The 22,175-nt window shown below is 42.5% G+C and overlaps 1 protein-coding gene across 3 annotated transcripts in view; it reads left to right on the plus strand.

Moving 5' to 3' along the window:
- The first annotated feature begins 41 nt into the window (after nucleotides 1–41).
- The window catches only part of DDX42 (DEAD-box helicase 42), a 48,443-nt gene continuing 26,309 nt past the window's right edge, over nucleotides 42–22,175 (plus strand). For 2 of the 3 annotated variants that reach the window (XM_005584664.4, XM_074020097.1), the window contains exons 1-3: nucleotides 42–233; nucleotides 13,268–13,504; nucleotides 18,416–18,566. In XM_005584664.4, coding sequence (XP_005584721.1) covers nucleotides 13,284–13,504; nucleotides 18,416–18,566 — 372 coding nt within the window. In that variant the 5' untranslated portion in view covers nucleotides 42–233; nucleotides 13,268–13,283. Of the gene's footprint in view, nucleotides 234–2,791; nucleotides 2,902–13,267; nucleotides 13,505–18,415; nucleotides 18,567–22,175 lie in introns of all 3 variants that reach the window. The other variant, XM_065531845.1, reaches the window with a different exon arrangement.

A 22,175-nucleotide genomic window follows, 5' to 3' on the forward strand; every position in this document is an offset into this window, starting at 1 on the left:
CCTTCGGCCCGCGCACTCCTCACTGCGCATGTCGGGTTTTTGTTACCCTCCCCCCTTCAGCAACGGGCCGTGAGGCGGTGGCGGTGGCGGTGGCGGTGGCGGTGGTGGCGGCGGCGAAGGGGGCGGAGAGGAAGGAGCGCGGCGGGACCGGGCTGGGACAGCGCGTACTTTGGGCCGCGGGATTCTCTCCGTGCCGGCGGTGGTAGCAGCTGCGGCTGCAGCCATAGCAGCAGGTTTGTTCGTGGGGGTTTTGGACGCAGGGCCGCTAGTCCTTAGGGGCACTGGAGGCAACTGCTGGGCCTAGCGAGGGCGGAGGAACCGCGGCCTTGCTTAACAAAGAGTCGGCAGAGCCTCGGGGCACCCGCGGCCGGGGTGCTGGGAAGGGGTGGGAGTGCGGGCAGAGGCCTCGAGGGTTCCTTCCTAGCCGCGTCGCCCTCCCACAGCTCCCGCTTCCCTCGCAAGTCTTACCGAGGCCCAGTTGGCGGCTTTCCGGAGGCGGCGCCCGCTCGCCTAGGAAAGGGATTTGCAGGGTGCCCGGCTCCGAGGCAGGGATAGCGCGGGGAGAATTCTGGCCCAAGGAGGCAGCGCTTGGGAGATGCAGGCTTCCGAATTTGGGGTCCTGATAGGCAAAAGCTGCCAAATGAGAGGAGTGAAAAGATGTAAGCGGTGATCTTTGTGCAGCCTTGAGTAGGTCGATTATTAGCATCACTTTGTCACCCAAACTTTTTTGCGGCCTACTTGAAAGCCTATCTGATGTGAATAAATAATTTATGTGGAGTTACAAACATATGCATCAAAAACATAGGAGAAGCTCTCGAGAGTTTTGGGGAATTATATTCTCATCACTGAGAATTTCCCTGTTGCCTACACTCCTATAGGCAGTTATCCAATTTCCTGTATATTCTTTTTGTGAATGATGTTTCTATGTCTGTCCTCCCTCATATACACACCCAGGACTTCCTAAAAGGCAGGGACTATGTCTTAAGTCACTTTGCAGAGCCTGGCTCAGTTCTGGCGTATAGGAGGTGAGCAGTGAGTGTTTTGTACAAAAATTAACATTTAGACTTTGACAGCTGGGAAAAGAAAATGTGTCTTTCTGTACCTGGAAGAGGCATTTACACAATGCCTAATGTACAATTCATTCATTGAAGGGATATTTTTATTGGTGCCTATTCTCTAGCGCCGTTCTAGGTGATAGGGATAGGTGTTAGACCCCTGCCTTTGTGAAACTTAACTTTCTAGTAGCGCAAGGAGAGGCAAAGAAATACATAAATTATACTGAATGTTAGAAGATGATCAGTACCTTAGGAAAAAGAAAGCTGGAAAGGGGGTTGGGGAGGTGTTGTTAGAATTTGCAATAAAGTGGTCAGGGAAGTCCCTACAGACAAGCTTATGTTTAAGCGGACTGGAAGGAGGAGTGAGCCTATGTTTATCTGGGGAAAGGAACGTTCCAAGCTAGAGAGTAACAAATATAAAGGCCTTGAGAAGGACAAAGCTGGCCCGTTAAGAGTGCGAAGACCAATGCGTTTGGAGCACTGTGAGCTGAGGGAGTATTAGGAGATAGTCTGGGAAGAATTGGGGGAAGGGAGTGAGCGGAACAACCAGAGCCTTTTAGGCTATTACTTAAGAAGGATCTGAGGGTTTCGATCAGAGGAATGATAATATCTGATTTATATTGTAGCAATTTAATAAAAGAGAGGAGTGCAGTAATTTAAATTTGTTTTGTTACATTGATAGTCATATAATCAGCTCCCAGTTGCTTTAAGCTGACAAGAGAAGGGATGCTTCTAAAATAACCAAAACCTAGCATTTACTTATATTTAGTTTAGAAGAATGTGATTACGTTCTTGAGTTTTTATATAGATTCTCATTAAAGAACTGACCTCTATATAGTGTGTGAGATACTCTCAAGGTATTATGTAGAGTAGATGCTAATCACTGTCACTAGAACTCTTTCTTCCACCTCCAGAAATGCAAGTGATAAAGTAATGTGGTTTATATAATCAGTTGTTTTTAGTCCACTATATTTAAAGTCATTTAGATCATATCTTATTTTCCACCATTGCCAAAAACACAAACTAGCTAAATTGTCTTCCTTTATAAGCGTGTTCCGCATTTATTCTCACTTCCTAGCCTTCACTAGTTCAGTCTTTCTCCCTAGAATGTCATCCTCTGCATGTCTCTACCCAGCTTGCATCTTTCTGTGCCTAGCCTGGCTTCTGGCTCTTTTATGACGCTTACCCCTGCCTGTTAGCTCATAGTGATCTCTGACATCTTCAGTGTTTTTGTGGCGCTTATGTGTGAAATACCTGAGTTGAAAGAAGTCTGATAGTCTCAATTTACCGATGAAGAAATTGGGTCTTCAGAAATAATAATATAATGAAAAACAAGTTGGCAGCTGACGTATTGAACAAGTACATTTTTGTGTATGAACTTAATTTTTCACACCAACCCTTGAGATAGGTGATAGTCTCATCTTTTTTTTTTTTTTTTTTTTTTTTTTTTTTTTTTTAAAGATGGTGTTTGGCTATGTTGCTCAGGCTGGTGTCAGACTCCTGGGCTCAAGTAATCCACCTGCCTCAGCCTCCCAAAGTACTGGGATTACAGGCGTGAGCCACCATACACAGCCTCTCACCATTTTATAGATGAGGAAACTGAACCCAGAGAAGCTAAATAACTTCCCTGAGGTTCATATCAAGTTAGTAGCAAAGATGGTTTACACACAGCCTGTGCTACTTTACTATTCCGTTAAGATTTCCTATGAAACCACCACGTTTTATTTATGTTTTAGAGACAGTGTCTTGCTGTGTTGCCCAGGTTGGAGTGCAGTGGTCCAGTCAGCTCACTGTAACCTGGAACTCCTGGGTTCAAGCAATCCTCTTGCCTCAGCCTCCTGAGCAGGTAGGACTACAGGCGTGTGCCACCATGCCTGGCTAACTTTTATAATTTTTTTGTAAAGGCACGGTTTTGCTGTGTTGCCCAAGCTGGTCTCAAACTCCTGGCCATAAGTGATCCTCCCACTTCAGCCTCCCAAAGGGCGAGGATTACAGGTGTGAGCCACCTCACCCAGCCAGCCATAGGATTTAGTGCCTAGAACCATACCAAATAGGACTTCATCCCATGTTGACTGTTTCTCCTGAGCCTAGTTGTAGATCTCCTTTAGTCTTTTACATATTGAATAAATGAATATCTAATATTGAAAACATAAGAGAAAAGTGAATAAGCCTTTTTCTTGAGCCATGAATCCTATAATATGGAATTGGACTGGAAAGGGAGTTGAGGAAGGAGATGCCATTTCTTCTTTTTTTTTTTTTTTTGAGATGGAGTCTCACTCTGTCGCCCAGGCTAGGGTGCAGTGGCGCGAAATCTCGGCTCACTGCAAGCCCTGCCTCACGGGTTCAAGTGATTCTCCTGCCTCAGCATCCCCAGTAGCTGGGACTACAGGTGCCTGCCACCACGCCCGGCTAATTTTTTTGTATTTTTAGTAGAGTCGGGGTTTCACCATGTTAGCCAGGATGGTCTCAATCTCCTGACCTGGTGATCCGCCCGTCTCGACCTCCCAAAGTGCTGGGATTACAGGCATGAGTCACCGTGCCTGGCCAGGAGATGCCATTTCTTTGGGGAAATCATATTCATGTCTTTAGGAGTTGGTATTTGAGATGTGCTTTGTAGGATAGGACTTTGGTAGGTACTTATAGTTTATAAGAAAGAGATTTGATGGGGAGGGGACCCAGGTAGAAGGAAGAGGATTCACTAGAATGCTTGTTTTCTTGGAAAACTGAGTACTCGTGGAGAGACCTTGGGAAATATGAATGGTAAAGTAGTTTAATGCCACAATGAAGGATCTCATTCCAGCATGATTAACTGTGGAGAGCTATGGAATTGAGAAGAGTGACATAGTCAGAAATGTGTGTTCTGGAAGAACCTGGAAAGGGTTTTCTACAAGCATCTGAATACTGACCTCCCTTCTGTGAGACTTTTTCTAGTTCCACAGTATTAACACACACTGTGCAACTCTACCAAAGGATGTAAAACTTGTTGTTCTCTTTTCACTGTGTGTCTCACTATTACTCCATCATTTTATGCTTTACTATACAGAATCACTTCTCATAGACTATGGAAGATTTGCTTGGATTAAGCATCTGGATATACATCACCATTACTTTTCCAATAAAACAGACATTCTTGGGACAGTAGTCGGGGGAGTATTACCTGTCAAATGTCATTAGTCTCAGAGAGGCCTTGCCTGACTTAAGTCTGTAATAGCTTGCCTCTTACCCTCTTGCTTGCTTTTCATAGCACTTTTGCTACCTGGAATTACATGATTTAGTTTTTCTTTCTCCTGGGCCAGACTGTGAACTCTGAATGTGACTGTGTCTGATTCCATTACTGTATCCTTAGCACCTTAGAGCGGTTACTGGCACAAAGTAGGCACTCAGTATATTTTGACTTGGTGATCACTCTGGTAGTGCTGTGGGAGTTTGATAATAGAAAGATTTTTTTTTTTTTTTTTTGAGACAGGGTCTCGCTCTTATCGCCCAGGCTGGAGTGCAGTGACATGATCGTGACTCACTGCAGCTTCCGTGTCCTGGGTTCAAGCAATTCTCCTGCCTCAGCCTCCTGAGTAACTGGAACTACAGGTGCGTGCCACCACGCCTGGCTGATTTTTGTATTTTTAGTAGAGACGGGATTTCACCATGTTGGCTGGGATGGTCTTGATCTCCTGACCTTGTGATCCGTCTGTCTCGGCCTCCCAATAATCAGAAAGATTTTTTTTAGGAAATAACTGCAATAGTGGAGGTGGAGATGGAAAGGCGGGTGTGCATGAGGGATGTCCCTCATAGTACTGGGCACGTAACAAAATCATCAGTGGTTATTGGTCAGTATAAAACAATGGATGTTATTACTAAGAACCAACCTAAGGTTGTTCTTTTTTAAGCAAATACTCAGTGAACTTTGTTTATGGCTCTATTATGCAGCTAATTCTTTTCAAATTAGGTATTTCAAAGGGATTCTTTTTTAAATTTTTATTTTTTGGCACCCCAGCAGGAAATGAAGAAATATTTTTTAAGAGAAAAAATACAAAAATACAGTTGAATTTTCCCAAGTATGTTTTTTGTTTGTTTGTTGTTTTGTTTTGTTTTTTGAGATGCAGTCTCACTCTGTTACCCAGGCTGGAGTGCAGTGGCGCGATCTCGGCTCACTGCAACCTCCACCTCCCAGGTTCAAGCGATACTCTTGCCTCAGCCTCCCAAGTAACTGGGATTACAGGCGCCCACCACCACGCCCAGCTAATTTTTGTATTTTTAGTAGAGACGGGGTTTCATCATGTTGGTCAGGCTGGTCTCGAACTCCTGTGTGTTTGTATTTTAGAGACTGAAGCCTATACAGCCTATTGCTTCCTCATAATTTGTTTAAAATAACCTAAAAATACATGTGCTTATTTCATGGTTTTATTTTTTTTTATAGCAAAAGACATGTCAGCAGCATTGTACTTAATGTCCATTATTATTATTATCTTCCAGAGAGGGTCTGGCTCTGTTGCCCAGACTGGAGTGCAGTGGCATGATCTCCACTCACTGCAACCTCTGCCTCCTGGGTTCAGACCATCCTCCCACCTCAACCTCCCGAGTAGGTGGGACTACTGGTGCACGCCACCATACCTGGGTAATTTTTGTATTTTTTGTAGAAACTAGGTTTTGCATTGTTGTCCAGGCTGATCTCAAACTTCTAAGCTGAAGCCATCCTCCTGCCTTGGCTTCCCAAAGTGCTGGGATTGCAGTTGTGAGCCACTGTGCCCACCTCATTTTGTTCTTTTGCTACTATAACCACCATCTAGCCACAGAACACTTTTCATCTTGTAAAACTGAAATTCTGTACCCATTAAACAATACTCTGTTCTCCCCTCCTCCCAGCCCCTGGCAACCACTCTTCTACTCTGTGTGTCTGAGTTTGACTATTCTAGGTATCTCTTTTTTTTTCTTTGTAGAGATGGGGTCTCGCTGTGTTGCCCAGGCTGATCTCAAACTGGCCTCCAGCCATCTTCCTGCTTCCCAAAGTACTGGGAATATAGGCGTAAGCCACTGCACTTGAGTCTTTTATTTTTTTAGTAACCAAATAGAAATTTGGGTGGCTATCTTTTGCTTCTTCTATCAGCTGTACTCCCACAAACCTCTGTGATTGTCAGAGTTCTGTAGCCATAACACTACATGGTTTAATAGTAGGAAAAACTGCCTGGCACAGTGGCTCACACCTGTAATCTCAGCACTTTGGGAGGCCGAGGCTGGCAGATCACCAGAGGTCAGGAGTTTGAGACCAGCCTGACCAACATGGAGAAACCCCATCTCTACTAAAAATACAAAATTAGCCAGGCATGGTGGCACATGCCTGTAATCCCAGCTACTTGGGAGGCTGAGGCAGGAGAATCACTTGAACCCGGGAGTCGGAGGTTGCAGTGAGCCAGGATTACGCCATTGCACTCCAGCCTGGGCAACAAGAGTGAAACTCTCTCAAAAAAAAAAAAAAAAAAAAAAAGGAAAAACTGTTCTCAAGAGACTAAGTAATGATACATTGAGGATGATCTGGCTTAGATTTAATCAGGAAGGGTGGATAGCTAGATGACAAGGTTTGTAGTAATAAAAGACAGTTTTCACAAATACTGGGATGAATTTTGGAGAGCCTGAATACATGATATTTATTCATACAGCAAAAGTTTTTGAGTACTACACAGACACCAAGGATATAGTGCTGGACAAATTGAGCAAAGTCCATGCCTTCATGGAGCTAACATTCTACTCAGGGTATATAGAAAGCACAGTTGCTTGGTCTTCCTAGAGTCAGTAATTGAGGGGAAATGGGCTGTGTGTTCTAGATGAGCTAGGGAAAGGATTGCTTTTGCATCTTGATAAGTCTGAGAGCCGTTAAGCAACTATCACCTGCCCAAGGTCTCACTGCCTGTTTGTGGCAGGAGTTGATTTGCTGCTTTTGTAATATGAACCTTTTGATTATTTGGTAGGGCTGATTTATATTCATACTTGTTCTTTTCACTCCCTCGCTCCAGTTTTGGGGGAAGAGTGAGTTACTTCTGTTAAAAGTTTTGATTGTGTCTGGTCTTCTCTGGAAATCTTATGATTTTTTTCTGTCATTTTGCATCTTCAGTTTTTCAGATTTTACTGGTTTTTCCCCTTTTGCATATAAACATACATATATTTCTTTAAAAAATAAAATTTCTGTAGTTAATGCTTCACTTTCTCCTTCCTGTCATTGATAAACAGCCTACAAAGTACTTTTGACTCCCCTTGACCTAGTCTTCATCTTCTACCACTTACTTGCCAGTCAGGTACTCCTCAGCCCTGTCCCTACTGCTCCATTGAAACTGCTTTCACCGATGACTCTTGGTTGCATATACAACAGAAGCATTTTCGTTCTTTTTGTTTTGTTTTTTTTGAGACAGAGTCTTGCACTCTTGCCCAGGTTGGAGTGCAGTGGCACGATCTGGGCTCACTGCAAGCTCTGCCTCCTGGGTTCACGCCATTCTCCTGCCTCAGGCTCCGGAGTAGCTGGGACTACAGGCGCCCGCCTAATTTTTTGTATTTTTAGTAGAGACGAGGTTTCACCATGTTGGCCAGGCTGGTCTCAATCTCCTGACCTCATGATCAGGATCTCGTGATCTCCTGACCTCGTGATCAGGCCCGCCTCGGCCTCCCCAAAGTGATGGGATTACAGGTGTGAGCCACTGCGCTAGCACATTTTAGTTCTTAACTTACCTGACTTTTCTTTAGTTTTCTGCCTATAGAGCTTCTCTCTCCTCACCTGTGTTCCTCCTTGTCTCCCCTTCCTTCCTTCCCTCGCTTCTCTTTTTTTCCCTTCCCCCATCCCTGTTCCATCTGAAGTTTCCATGTAAGCTTCTCTTTTCCTAAATAGTGATATACATTAAGAATTGTCTTACCGGGCTGGGCGGGGTGGCTCACGCTTGTAATCCTAGCACTTTGGGATGCCGAGGCGGGCGGATCACAAGGCCAGGAGATCCAGACCATTCTGGCTAACACAGTGAAACCTCGTCTCTACTAAAAATACAAAAAATTAGCCGGGCCTAGTGGCAGACGCCTGTAGTCCCAGCTACTGGGGAGGCTGAGGCGGGAGAATGGCGTGAACCCGGGAGGCAGAGCTTGCAGTGAGCCGAGATCGCGCTACTGCGCTCCAGCCTGGGCAACAGAGCAAGACTCCATCTCTGCTAGCTTATTTACATCAGTAACTTGAAATGCAAATGGCTTACATCAAATCTATAGCTCCACTCCAGACCCCTGTCCGCAGTTCCTGACCCTACTTGGCATCTCTGCTTAGCTCTCTCATAGATACTGAACTCACCTTCTACCTGGTTTTGCAAGCCTGCCTCTTTTAGCTTTCCATCTCCATTAGTGGCTCCACAATTCATCCAATCTTTAAAGCCAGAAACTTCTGAAGTTATTCTAAACTCTTCTTCCTTAGCTTCCACACCAATTACTGATCACACAATCCTAATGGATCTTTCCTCAGATGTCTAAATAAATAACTTAGATCCATCCTCCGTTTCTCCTTTCTCACAGGTGCTTTCTTAGTTCAGAATTTTGTTGCTTTATACCTGCATTGCTGTAACAGCCTCCTAACTACTTTCCTTGCCTCTACTATGAGTATCTCTCATTCTGTCTTTCAAAAACACTGATCTGAAAATTCCTCTTCTGTGTAAAATTAACAATTCCTTGTAGCTGGTAGAATACATTTTTGTATGGTACATCGTTAGCATAGCCTTCTAAGCTGTTCATCTTGGCCCTGCCTGTCTTTCTGAACATGTGTCCTGCAAATTTCCCAAATGTCCTACTCAACTCTAGCTGCACTGAACTATTTCCCGTTCTCTGTCATAGCATGTAACAGATCTTTCCATCTAAAATGCCCTTCTTTAATGCTTCTTTGATCTAATGCCTCTTGAGATTTCAAAATTTAACATGTCATCTCTCAGAACACTTCTATGCCTTTGCTCCCACTCATGGACCACCAGTGAATGCACTCTGTATAGTACGTCTGCTAGAACGCATGATGTTGTTTTCAGCTGCCTCAGACTACACTGTCTACTCCTTGAGAACAGGGACTGTATCTTTCATGTATGAATGCCTAGCACTTCATATACTGTGTGACCTTCTCAGCAACCTTTCAGTAAACCATTGAAAGTTTTCCGGATAGGAAATTGTGTGATTCTTAAAATCCACCTGAATGTAAAATGTCTTTACACTATCCTTTCTTTGTCTGCTTTCTTATCCTTATGGCTCATTAGCTCCTTGTTATACATTGTATACACTAGGAAAAATGAGATTAAAATTGAACCCATCATTTTTGTTGCTTGGGAACAGCTCTTGAAAAGATAGCCTTATAGATTAGTTTTAAAATGTCAGATGCTAAAATTTCCTTGCTTGTAAAGATTCTTACTAAAGTTCATCGCACCGGAATTATGTTGATTCCCTGATTGAAGGAATCCCCTTACGGGATTCCTAAAGAGAGCAGGAGATGAACTTCAAGTAAACTAGTACCTTAGTCATTCTCACTGTTAGAGAAGGAGGTCCAAAATGAGTAAAGACAGTTTCTATCTGGAGTTAAGGGTCTAAGTGGAGATTGACGTGGTGTAATTCAAGTTTAATACTAAGCAGGCTGGGCGCTGTGGCTCATGCCTGTAATCCCAGCACTTTGGGAGGCCAAGGTGGGTGGATTGATTGAGTTCAGGAGTTCAAGACCATCCTGGCTAACAACGAAACCCCATCTCTGCTAAAAATACAAAAAATTAGCTGAGCCTGGTGGCACACACCTGTAATCCCAGCTACTCGGGAGGCTGAGACAAGAGAATCACTTGAACCACAGAGGCAGAGTTTGCAGTGAGCCAAGATTGTACCCCTACACCCCAGCCCGGGTGACAGAGTGAAACTCTGTCTCCCAAAAAACAAACCAAAAAAACACCTTAATACTAAGCAAACAACTAAGTGCTGTGTATAATAGCAGTTGAACAAAACCTATAAAGTATATGTAGACAAGGGCATAGAACAGTGTGTTTCTGATCTCTTTGACAATGTTACTATAATAAACAGCTTTTGGAATTTTTTTCCACCCTGGCTTTAAAGCTAGTGGAAATTAAAATTAAACATTTTAATTTTTCTTACTAATGGTAAACAAAATAAAAAACAACTGCTGTTAAACGTTGTGATAAACAGCCTATCATCTATCTCTGTATACATAACTCATGGTTTTTACATAAATTAAATCATACTACCCACCTTGTTTTATGCCCTTATTTTACTCAATGTGTAATGGATACTTTTTCATAAATGTAAATAGTAATTAAAATGGGTCATGTCTGTTAATTTCAGCACTTTGGGAGACTGAGGTAGGAGGACTGCTTCAGGCCAGGATTTTGAGACCAGCCTAGGCAACATAGTGAGACCACAAAAAATTAAAATAAAAACCCAGGCATGGTGGCTCATGTTGTAGTCCCAGCTAGTCAGGAGGCTGAGGTGGGAGGATCCCTTGAGCCCAGGAGTTCATGGCTGCAGTGAACTGCAGTCAGACCACTGTACTGCATCCTAGGTGACAGCAAGAACTTGTTGCAAAAAAATTTTTTTTTTTTAAACTCAGAATGCATTTTCCTCTGAGCAATTGCATTTTAAAACTTGCTCCTAAGGAAATAATTGAAGGTGTGCACAAAGATGTAGCTATAATGATGTGTTTTGTAACATTGTGTTATTAGTATTACACTGTAAAGTAGTGAAGAAATAGATATCTATTGACATTAAACAATATCACAGTATATCATTAGATGAAGAAATCAGTAACTAAAATAGTATGTATAGTATGGTTTCAATTTTTAATTTGTGTGTGTGTGTACACACATATGCATAGAAGTAGCAAAAAACAGAACAAAACTACGTATCTGGGAGAGGAAATTTCAGGTAATTTTAATTTTGTTCTTTTTTGCTTTCTACTTTTCTGTAAAACTTAGGTAAATTGTGTCATTAAAAAGGGTTTTTGGGGGCCGGGTGAAGGGACTCATTCCTGTAATCCCAGCACTTGGGGAGGCTGAGGCGGGTAGATCACTTGAGGCGAGGAGTTCCAGACCAGCCTGGCCAGCATAGTGAAACCCCATCTCTACTAAAAATATAAAATATTGGCTGGACGTGGTGGTGCACACTTGTAATCCCAGCTACCCAGGAGGCTGAGGCATGAGAATCACTAGAACCCAGGAGACAGAGGTTGCAGTGAGCTGAGATCGGGCCACTGCACTCCAGCCTGGGCGACAGATTGAGACTGTCTCAAAAAACAAAAAAAAAAATGTTTTTTGGGCCAGGTACAATGGCTCATGCTTGTAATCCCAGCACTTAGGGAGGCAGAGGCGAGAGGGGGTCTTGAGGCTAGGAGTTTGAGACCAGCCTGGGCAACATCACAAGACCCTGTTCCTTTTAAAAAAAAAAAAAAAAAAAAAAAAGTTTTTTGGAGCCAAGACTAATGTAAGGTATTGTTTGTAAAATGATTTTATCAATACACAAGAAATTTCTTTGTAATTCCTAACCACAGGCTAACTGAATACTTCAGGCAACGTGTCAGTGAATCATAGTTTCTTCCTGGATAGTGTTTCTATTGGGCATTTGTTCAATAAATACATGGTTGATAGTACCTTTCCTTCAGGCATGAATACATAGATACTGTCTACAAATAACTGATCTTTTAACTTTTGATTCTTTGATTCTTCCAGATGTCATTACCAGAGGATAACCTCTAGTTTTTGGGGAGTCTTGGCTGATAGCACCTCAGTCTTTCATATAAGGATGAAGATATTCAGTCTTTTTATATCTCCAATGACCTAGCACATATCAGATTCCCCAAAATATTTTTTTATGAGTATTTTTGTCAGCTTAATAAGATGTTAATTAGCAGGAAAATCCTTTTAGAGGGGATGATATTAAATACTGCATTCCGGTTTACATTGAGTCCCCAATAAAATTAAAACAATTCCTTCAGTGTTTTAGAAAATATAATCATTTGTTGAGGCTAGCATGGTGTGTATCTGAAATACAATGTCAACGTTTGTGGTTTTGGTTTTGGTTTTTGTTTTTTTAAGAGAGAGGATTTCACTGTGTTGCCCAGGCTGGAATACAGTGGCTATTCACAGGCAGGATCATAGCACACTGTAACCTTGAACTCCTGGGCTCAGGCAGTTTCCCTGCCTCAGCTTCCTGAATAGCTGGGCTGGAAATGAATCTCTTAATGAGATGGATGGGATTTTCTTTTCTTTTTTTTTGTTTTGTTTTCTTTTCTTTTCTTTTCTTTCCTTTCTTAGTATAAAAAGAGACAGTCTCTTTCTGTCACCCAGGCTTGAGTGCAGTGGCGTGATCATAGCTCAGTGTAATCTGGAACTCCTGGGTTCAAGTAGTCCTCCTGCCTAAGCCTCCCAAGTAGTTGGCATTACTGGCCTGGGCCACTCTCCTGACTACGATGTTACAGTTTTTTTTTTTTTTTTTTTGAGACGGAGTCTCGCTCTGTCGCCCAGGCTGGAGTGCAGTGGCACAATCTCGGCTCACTGCAAGCTCCACCTCCCGGGTTCACGCCATTCTCCTGCCTCAGCCTCCCGAGTAGCTGGGACTACAGGCGCCAGCCCCTGCGCCCGGCTAATTTTTTCTATTTTTAGTAGAGACGGGGTTTCACCGTGGTCTCGATCTCCTGACCTCGTGATCCGCCCGCCTCGGCCTCCCAAAGTGCTGGGATTACAGGCGTGAGCCAACGCACCCGGCCGATGTTATAGTTTTAATTGAGAAGCTAAAGTTTAAAATAAAATTTTAGGTGGAGGTTGGAAGAGACATACAACTCAGTGGGGCTATACACTTTTTTTTTTTTCCTTTTCTTTTCTTTTTTTTTTTGAGACAGAGTCTCGCTCTGTCGCCTGTGCTGCAGTGCAGTGGAGCGATCTCAACTCACTGCAACCTCCACTTCTCGGATTCAAGTGATTCTTCTGCCTCTGCCTCCTAAGTAGCTGGGACCACAGGCGTGTGCCACCACGCCTGGCCATTTTTTGTATTTTTAGTAGAGAAGGGGTTTCACCATATTGTCCAGGCTGGTCTCCAACTCCTGACCTCATGATCTGCCTGCCTTGGCCTCCCAAAGTGCTGGGATTACAGGCGTGACCCACTGCGCCTGGCCCTTGGGGCTATACACTTTTTAAAGTTAAATTTATATTTGTGTATCTTATTCCTAACAGGTCAGTCATTGGCACCATGAACTGGAATAAAGGTGGTCCTGGCACTAAGCGAGGATTTGGCTTTGGAGGTTTCGCCATCAGTGCTGGGAAAAAGGAGGAACCCAAACTCCCACAGCAGTCCCACAGTGCCTTTGGGGCAACCAGCTCTTCTTCTGGATTTGGAAAGTCAGCTCCACCACAGCTTCCTTCTTTCTACAAAATTGGATCTAAGCGGGCCAACTTTGATGAAGAAAATGCGTAAGTGGTAATCCCTGGTAGTGGAGCAAAGTTTGGGCTTTGAGATATTCATTCTATCAGCAGAAATTGAGGCAAAGAAACTTTGTTTCTCAAATAATAATGACTTCTTAAGTTATGTGTCTTGCTGAATTCCATGGTTCCTAATAAGTTAAATTACTGGGTTTACTCATTTGTAAGGAATGTAATACCTGTGGGGTTACTTATACCTTTACTCATTCGGTGTTACGTCCTACTGGGCTGTTGCTCAATGTGGTATTAGAAGCCATTGAAATAGGCCAGCCATGGTGGCTCACACCTGTAATCCCAGCACTCTGGGAGGACGAGATGGGTGGATCATCTGACGTCAGGAGTTCGAGAACAGCCTGGCCAATATGGTAAAACCCTGTCTCTGCTAAAAATACAAAACATTAGCCAGGCATGGTGGTGCACGCCTGTAATCCCATCTACTCAGGAGGAGGCTGAGGCAGGAGAATCGCTTGAACCCGGGAGGCACAGGTTGCATTGAGCCAAGATGGTGCCATGGGACTCCAACCTAGGTGACAGAACAAGACTCCGTTTCCAAAAAAAAAAAGGCATTGAAACATAAATATGGCTGGAGAGTTTTATATAATTCATGTGGTTTTTGGTGGTCTCTCTCTTGTTTTTTTTTTGGAGGCAGAGTTTTGTTCTTGTCACCTAGGCTGGAGTGTAATGGTGCAATCTCGGCTCACTGTAACCTCCACCTCCCGAGTTCAAGTGATTCTCCAGCCTCAGCCTCCTGAGTAGGTGGGATTACAGGTATGCACTACCATGCCAGGCTAAGTTTTGTATTATTAGTAGAGACGGGGTTTCAGCATGTTGGCCAGACTGGTCTCTAACTCCTGACCTCCAGTGAACCACCTGCCTTGGCCTCCCAAAGTGCTGGGATTACACGCATGAGCTACTGCGCCGCATGAGCTACTGTGCCTGGTCTAGTGTTCTTTACTGCAGTCTTTTACTGACACCATATAAATTGTTTAGTAAACATAGGCAGTTGTCAGAATTGATGGAAATACAAGTTTGCTTCATCACCGTGTTAGCCACAAAGGTCTCGATCTCCTGACCTCGTGATCCACCCACCTCAGCCTCCCAAACTGCCGGGATTACAGGCATGAGCCACCGGGCCCGGGCTATATCTAAGTCTTTAAAACTATTATGTTGAAACATCTGATAGTGGTAGAAAAATCTACTCACGTTTTTCCCATAGTTCTCATAATTGGTAAATGCTTTTTACCAATTACCATTTTTAACTTGCTGATATAATAATGTGGTTAGAAAAGGCTGGGATTTGAGGGGTTGAGTTCTAATTTCTATACAAAATATCTCTCTTTGCTGAATCTGAAGAAATCTCTTGTTGCTATTATTTCCAAGCTGATTCTGGCACTGCTTCACTGCTTGAGGGTTTTTTTAGTTTGTTTGTTTGTTTTTTTGAGATAGGGTCTCTGTCACCCAGGCTGGAGTGGAGTGGTGTGATCAAGGCTCACTGTAGTCTCGACCTCCCAGGCTAAAGCAGTTAAGCAGTTCTCCCACCTCAGCCTCCTGAGTCGCTGAGACCATAGGCACGTGCCACCACACCCTGCTAATTTTTTATTCTTTTTTTTTTTCCTTTTTTGAGATGGAGTCTTGTTGTGTCACCCAGGCTGGAGTGCAGCGGCGCGATCTCGGCTCACTGCAACCTCCACCTCCCAGGTTCAAGTGATTCTCCTGCCTCAGCCTCCCATGTAGCTGGGATTACAGCTGCCTGCCACCACACCCAGCTGATTTTTGTATTTTTAGTGTAAGCGGGGTTTCACCAGGTTGGCCAGGCTGGTCTCGAACTCCTGACCTCAGGTGATCCACCCACCTCAGCCTCCCAGAGTGCTGGAATTAAAGGCCTGAGCCACCACACCTGGCCAATTTTTTATTCTTTTGTAGAGACAGGGTCTTGCTTTATTGCCCAGTCTGGTCTGAAACTCCTGGGCTCAAGTGATCCTCCCACCTTGGCCTCCCAAAGTGCTGGGATTATAGGCACGAGCCACTGCACCCAGCAGATTTTAATTGGAAAAAAAAGCTTCTAAAAGACTGGAGTTTAATTTTTTTTTTTTTTTTTTTTTGAGATAGAGTTTCAGTCTTGTTGCCCAGGCTGGAGTGCAATAGCGTGATCTCAGCTCACCGCAACCTCTGCCTCCTGGGTTCAAGCGATTCTTCTGCCTCAGCCTCCTTAGTAGCTGGAATTGCAGACATGCGCTACCATGCCTGCTAATTTTGTATTTTTAGTAGAGACGGGGATTCTCTGTGTTGGCCAGGCTGGTTTCAAACTCTCGACCTCAGGTGATCTGCCCACCTCGGCCTCCCAAAGTGCTGGGATTACAGGTGTGAGCCACTGCATCTGGTCAAAATATTTTGAAAGTACACAGCAGTATTTTAGAAAGCTGACATGTTATTTAGGAGTCAAAATGGACAAGTAGTGTTTAACTTTTAGCAAAGTCAGAAATTACTCTAAACAGCAGTTAACCAGTTCAGACTACTTTTTCATTAGTTAAATAGAACACACTATATACAGGGGACTGAGGTGGAAAGACCACTTGAGCCTAGGAGTCTGAGGCTGCAGATAGCTGTGTTTGCATCACTGCACATCAGCCTGTATGACAGTGTGAGACTGTCTCTAAGAAAACAACCAACCAAAAACCTACTATATGAATGAATATGCATGAGTAATATGTGTATATGTGTATGCTATATATTGACGCATATATATTAAGTTGTATAGTATATAGTGTGAATATGCTATTGCTACATTAGTGTACATAACAGTTACTATATAAAGGAGTTTGCATAAACATATATACTATATATTTTAGACGAGGCACAGTGGCTCACGTCTGTAATCCCGGCACTTTGGGAGGCCGAGGTGGGTCTATCACTTGAGGTCAGAAGTTTGAGACCAGCCTGGGCAACATAGTGAAACCCCGTCTCTAATAAAAATACAAAAATTGGTCCAGGCACGGTAGCTCACGCCTGTAATCCCAGCACTTTGGAAGGCCGAGGCGGGCAGATTGCCTGAGGTCAGGAATTTGAGACCAGCCTGGCCAACATGGCGAAACCCCATCTCTACTAAAAATACAAAAATTAGCTGGGCGTGGTGGCGGTGCATATAATCCCAGCTACTTGGGAGGCCGAGGCAGGAGAATCACTGGAACCCAGGAGTCAGAGGCTGCAGTGTGAGTTGAGATCATGCCAGTGCACTTCAGCCTGGGCGACAGAGCAAGACTCCATCTCAAAAACAAAAAGACCACAAAAATTAACTGGGTGTGGTGGCGTGCACCTGTAATGCCAGCTACTTGGGAGGCTGAGGCAGGAGAATTGCTTGAACCTGAATGGCGGAGGTTGCAGTGAGTGCAGAGATCACACTGCTGCAAATGCAGCCTGGGTGATAGGGCGAGGCTGTCTCAAAAACAAAAAAGTATATTAGTCTATATTATTGTTACATATAGTCACAGTATTACATTAGTGTGTGTGTGTGTGTGTGTGTGTGTGTGTGTAGCATAACAGTTTAAGTTTTTAAAATAATTCCTAGGAAGACTTGAAATGCTTTAACTTTTTAAACTGCAGTTATTTATTTAAACTAATATTTGGTTATATTACTATTTGATTTTGAGATAGAGTCTAAACAATGGTTTAGTTTATAAAGAGCTGTATTGGCATCCTTTTCTGGAATGTTTGTTAAAGAGAAAGTGATACCTTATGCAGCCTTTAAAAATGTCCTTTCTGAATACTTAAGTAGTATCGTAAATTATTTTGGATTGAGCATGTATTTTCTTTTTTTTCCTTGTTTTTTGAGACAGAGTCTTGCTCTGTCGCCCAGGCTGGAGTGCCGTGGCACAATCTCAGCTCACTACAACCCCCACCTCCTGGGTTCAAGCAATTCTCCTGCCTCAGCCTCCCAAGTAGCTGGGATTACAGGCATGTGCCACCATGCCTGGCTAATTTTTTATTTTTAGTAGACACAGGGTTTCACCATGTTGGCCAGGTTGGTCTCAAACTCTTGACGTCAAGTAATCCACCTGTCTTGGCCTCCCAAAGTGCTGGGATTAGAGGGGTGAGCCACCACACCTGGCCTGAGCATTTATTTTCAATTCTGGAAGTTTTCTGTTGGTCCCCAGAAAATAGCCCAGAATTTCTGAGGTTTTTGGTCTTTAAAAGAATATCTCAAGTTTTTATTAAGGGTTATAAAGAATAAACTGAATTTCTAATGTTTCATTAAGTTTCCTTTTGGCTGTGCGCGGTGGCTCTCGCCTGTAATCTCAGCACTTTGGAGGCTGAGGCAGGCAGATCATGTAAGGGGTTCAAGACCAGCCTGGCCAACATGGTGAAACCCCTGTCTCTAGTAAAAATACAAAAATTAGCCAGGCATGGTGGCAGGTGCCTGTGATCCCAGCTACTAGGGAGGGCTAGGCAGGAGAATCACTTGAACCCAGGAGGTGGAGGGTGCAGGGAGCCGAGATTATGCCATTGCACTCCAGCATGGGTGACAAGCAAAACTCCATCTCAAAAAAAAAAAAAAAGTTTTCTTTTTTCCCATAGCACAGCTCTTTAATATTTGTTATATTTGTCTAACAATGATCAGTAAGTTTGTACTGAAAACTCTTCTGTTTTAACAGAACTAGGAGTATGATTTGACCATATACTATTGAAATGGAGAATCTCTTGTGATTACTTTTTTGTAATATTGAAATTTTGTATGTATTAAGTAGTACTTAATTAGGTCATTAGCCAAAGCCTTGGAGGTCTTTAATTTGATCTACATTAAATCTCCTAATAGTAAGATATACTATAATAAAAATTTTGTTAAATGAAAGATTTACTGACCCCAAAGTAAACATTCACTTTACCAGTTTGCATTCTGATTCTCAGCTATTTTGAAGATGAGGAAGAAGACTCTAGCAATGTTGATTTACCTTACATTCCTGCTGAAAACTCACCAACTCGCCAGCAATTCCATTCCAAGCCAGTAGATTCTGACAGTGATGATGATCCCTTGGAGGCATTCATGGCTGAAGTGGAGGCAAGTATCAGCATGTTTCATTAAAATATTTAGCAGTTAGAAATAGATCAAGCTAACTTAGTACTTCAAATCTTACTCAAAATTTGTTTTCTGGTCTTTTTTTTTGTTGTAGTTTTTGAGAATTTTGCTCCAGTAGTCGATAGTTGCATATATCTACTTCCACTTGCCCTGTACTTTTGCGATGGTTGGTGGCTAGAAATTTGAACTTAACCCATGAACATGGTAGCTCTAGACGTATATGTGTGTATGTGTTTTATTTTAATAATCTTAGCATATTTTTGAATGGAATTAACATCTCATTCAATCTAGCATTTGTTAAGTACATATTTATGTAAGGTAATTAAACTTAAGGAACTTGCCAAAATTGTAAATTCTGTATTCTGTAGTTTTAAATGTTATTTATCAACATCCATGACCTCCCTGTAGAAATGTAACCTCATGACCACCTCCTTGAAACCCTTCTCACTAGGCTTTTGTGATTTTTGTGTTACTTTCCTTTTTCATCTTTCTGACTTTTTTCTTTTGGTTTGTTTTTGTTTTATTATTATTTACTTTTTATTGTGGAAAAATTTAAACACATACAAAGATAGAATAATAAAATGAACCTTCATGTACCTTCAACGAACTTTATTAGTTAACAACTTTTGTACGCTTTTGTGTTATCTAATCTCTCCCACCACCGATTCTTTTCTTTTCTTTTCTTTCTTTTTTCTTTTTTCTTTTTTGAGACAAAGTCTTGCTCTGATGTGGGCTGGCTAGAGTGTAGTGGTATGATCATGGCTTACTGCAGCCTCACACTCCTGACCTCAAATGGTCCTCCTGCCTCAGCCTCCTGAATTGCTGAGTTTACAGGTGTGCACCAACATACCCAGCTAATTTTTAAAGTTTTTATAGAGGTAAGGTCTTGCTTTGTTACCCAGATTGGTTTTGAACTTCTAACCTCAAGTGATCCTCTAGCCTCAGCCTCCCAAAGAGCTTGGACCATAGGCATAAGCCACTGTGCCAAATCCAATTCTGTTTTGGATTATTTAAAAATCTCAGACATATAATTTTATCCATCAGTATTTCTCTGAGAACACTCTTAAAAATTGCAGCCACCATGTTATTGTTGCACCCAAAAAAACAAATCATTAAATATCCATCTGACTGTTATTTGTGATCCTTCTTGCCATCCTCCTCCAATTTTTCACATACAGAGGTCACTTTACAGCTCTCTATATTGATTACTGTATATAAGATTACTGTCTTCGTTCTTTATATATTCCTTGGTGACCTCATTTACTTTTAAAACTTTTCTGTGCATAATTTACGTTTGGAGTCCCATCTTTCGCTTTGATTTTGGTGCTGCTTTTCCAGAATTGTATTGGACTTTTTTACATGTGTCCCACTGGTACCTTAAACTCTATTCATCATCTTTTCCTCCTCAACAAGTCATTCTCTTATTTCTATGAATGACATTAATGGTCACATAGTCACCTTAGCTTAAAACTGGCTTTAATTTCTTCCTTCACCACTGCCTCTTCATTTTTTTAGCAGATTATCAGGAATGCTTATTATTTAATTTAATCCTCAAAATAATCGTGGGAAATAGGCAGAAAAATGTATATATAAATAAAAATTTTTAACTGATAATAAAACTGAGCCCTAAGTTAATTCAAATCATTTGCCCCAAATCATATTGGTACTTAATGTGGCAGACCTGGAACTCAAATCTAATTTCTCTTGCTTAGTAGTCCTGAAGGTCTAGCTCTTTCGCATACATCATGCTGCCTTTCCTCTTCTCATTTGCCAAAATCTGTCAATCTTTATAATAGCTCTTGCATCTGTTCTTTCCTTTCTGTTGCCACTGTAGCCATCCTACTTTACATCCTTGTAAATTTTCTCCCTGCTTTAGTCTTTCTGCTGTCTTATTAGGTAGTAACAGCTGCAGGTTAATTAAACCAAAATATGTTTCTTTTCATAGTATTCTCCTTACTTAAAAACTGTCACTTTAGATGACTGGACATGGTGGCTCATACCTATAACCCCAGCATTTCGGGAGTCCCTTGAGTTCAGGAGTTCAAAACCAGCCTAGGCAGCATAGCAAGTGCCTGTCTCTACAAAAAATAAAATTCAGCCAGGTTTGGTGGCATGCTGCTGTAGTCCCAGCTGTTTGGGAGGCTGAGGTTGTAGTGAGCCATGATCTTGCCACTACTCAGCCTGGATGACAAGGTGAGACCCTTTCTCAAGAACAAAATGAAACCAAAAACTATCACTTTAGACTATGTGCCATAGCTCACACCTGTAACCCTCGGCATTTTGTGGGGCCAAGGTGGGAAAATCGCTTGAGGTTGGGCAGCATAGTGAGACCCTGTCTGTAAAAAAAGGAAAGAAAAAAAATTGGCCGGGCATGGTGGCTCACGTTTGTAATCCCAGCACTTTGGGAGGCCAAGGTGAGTGGATCAGGATTTTGAGACCAGCCTGGCCAACATGGTGAAACCCCATCTCTACTAAAAATACCAAAAAAATTAGCTAGGCATGGTGGTGCACACCTGTAATCCCTGCTACTCGGGAGGCTGAGGCAGGAGAATCACTTGAACCTGGGAGGCAGAGGTTATAGTGAGCTGAGATGGCGCCATTGCACTCCAGCCTGGCAACAGAGTGAGACTCCATCTCAAAAAAAAAAAAAAAGAAAAGAAAAATTGTCACTTAATTGGTTATGAAATAAAATCCTTTCAGATTCCTTAGTTACTTGTCCTCAGCCAGAATACACCTCTCCTCCAAGGAAGCAGGGAAAGAAAGAATCCAAGATTATTGTGTTTTTGTTTGGCCTAGACATTGCTTTTTTAAAATGTGAGCCAACATTTTTAGTATCGGGATTTTGTCTAATAGTTCAGGCTGTTGAACAATGGACGATCTGGCAGTATACTAAGCCTGTGTTTTTGTGTGGCAGAAAGAGGCTATTGCTGAGCAAATGGCTGCCTACATTAGACAAGTCATGCTTTTCCTTGCTCACCATAGTTACATCAATCCCTGTTTTCTTCTTAACGTTGAGGCCACTGTTTATAGAACCATTTGTCATTTCTCTTGCACTGTAATTTTTCTTTTCTTTTGAGACAGCATCTCTTGCCCAAGCCAGAGTGCAGTGGCACCATCACAGTTCACCGTAACCTCAAATTCCTAGACTCAAGCAATCCTCCCGCTTCAGCCTCCTAAGTAGCTGGAACTACAGGTGCATGCCACCACACTCGGCTAATTTTTAGAAAATGTTTTTTCCTGGGCTGGTCTCAAACTCCAAGCCTCAGGCAATCCTTCAACCTTGGCCTCTCAAAGTGCTGGAATTGTAGGTGTGGGTCTGTGCCCAGCCTCTGTATTGTAATTTTTCTTAGGGTGGAGAATTATGTTTCCGAACTTAGTTCTCTATCAGATATCAGAAAACAAAAGACTCAGGGTAATATAAGAAAAATTAGAGTACATTTCTGTAGAAGAATATGGCTACTTATTTATTTCCAGTTTGGTCTTTGAATTTCCCATCTGATTTACAACAACTTGTTACTTACTGAAGAATATACACCTAATAGGTGGAAGAGCCAAAGTTCACCTCCAAACACCATATTCGTTATGCAGTAT

This window comes from Macaca fascicularis, chromosome 16 (assembly GCF_037993035.2).
Source record: "Macaca fascicularis isolate 582-1 chromosome 16, T2T-MFA8v1.1".
Lineage (NCBI taxonomy): Eukaryota > Metazoa > Chordata > Mammalia > Primates > Cercopithecidae > Macaca > Macaca fascicularis.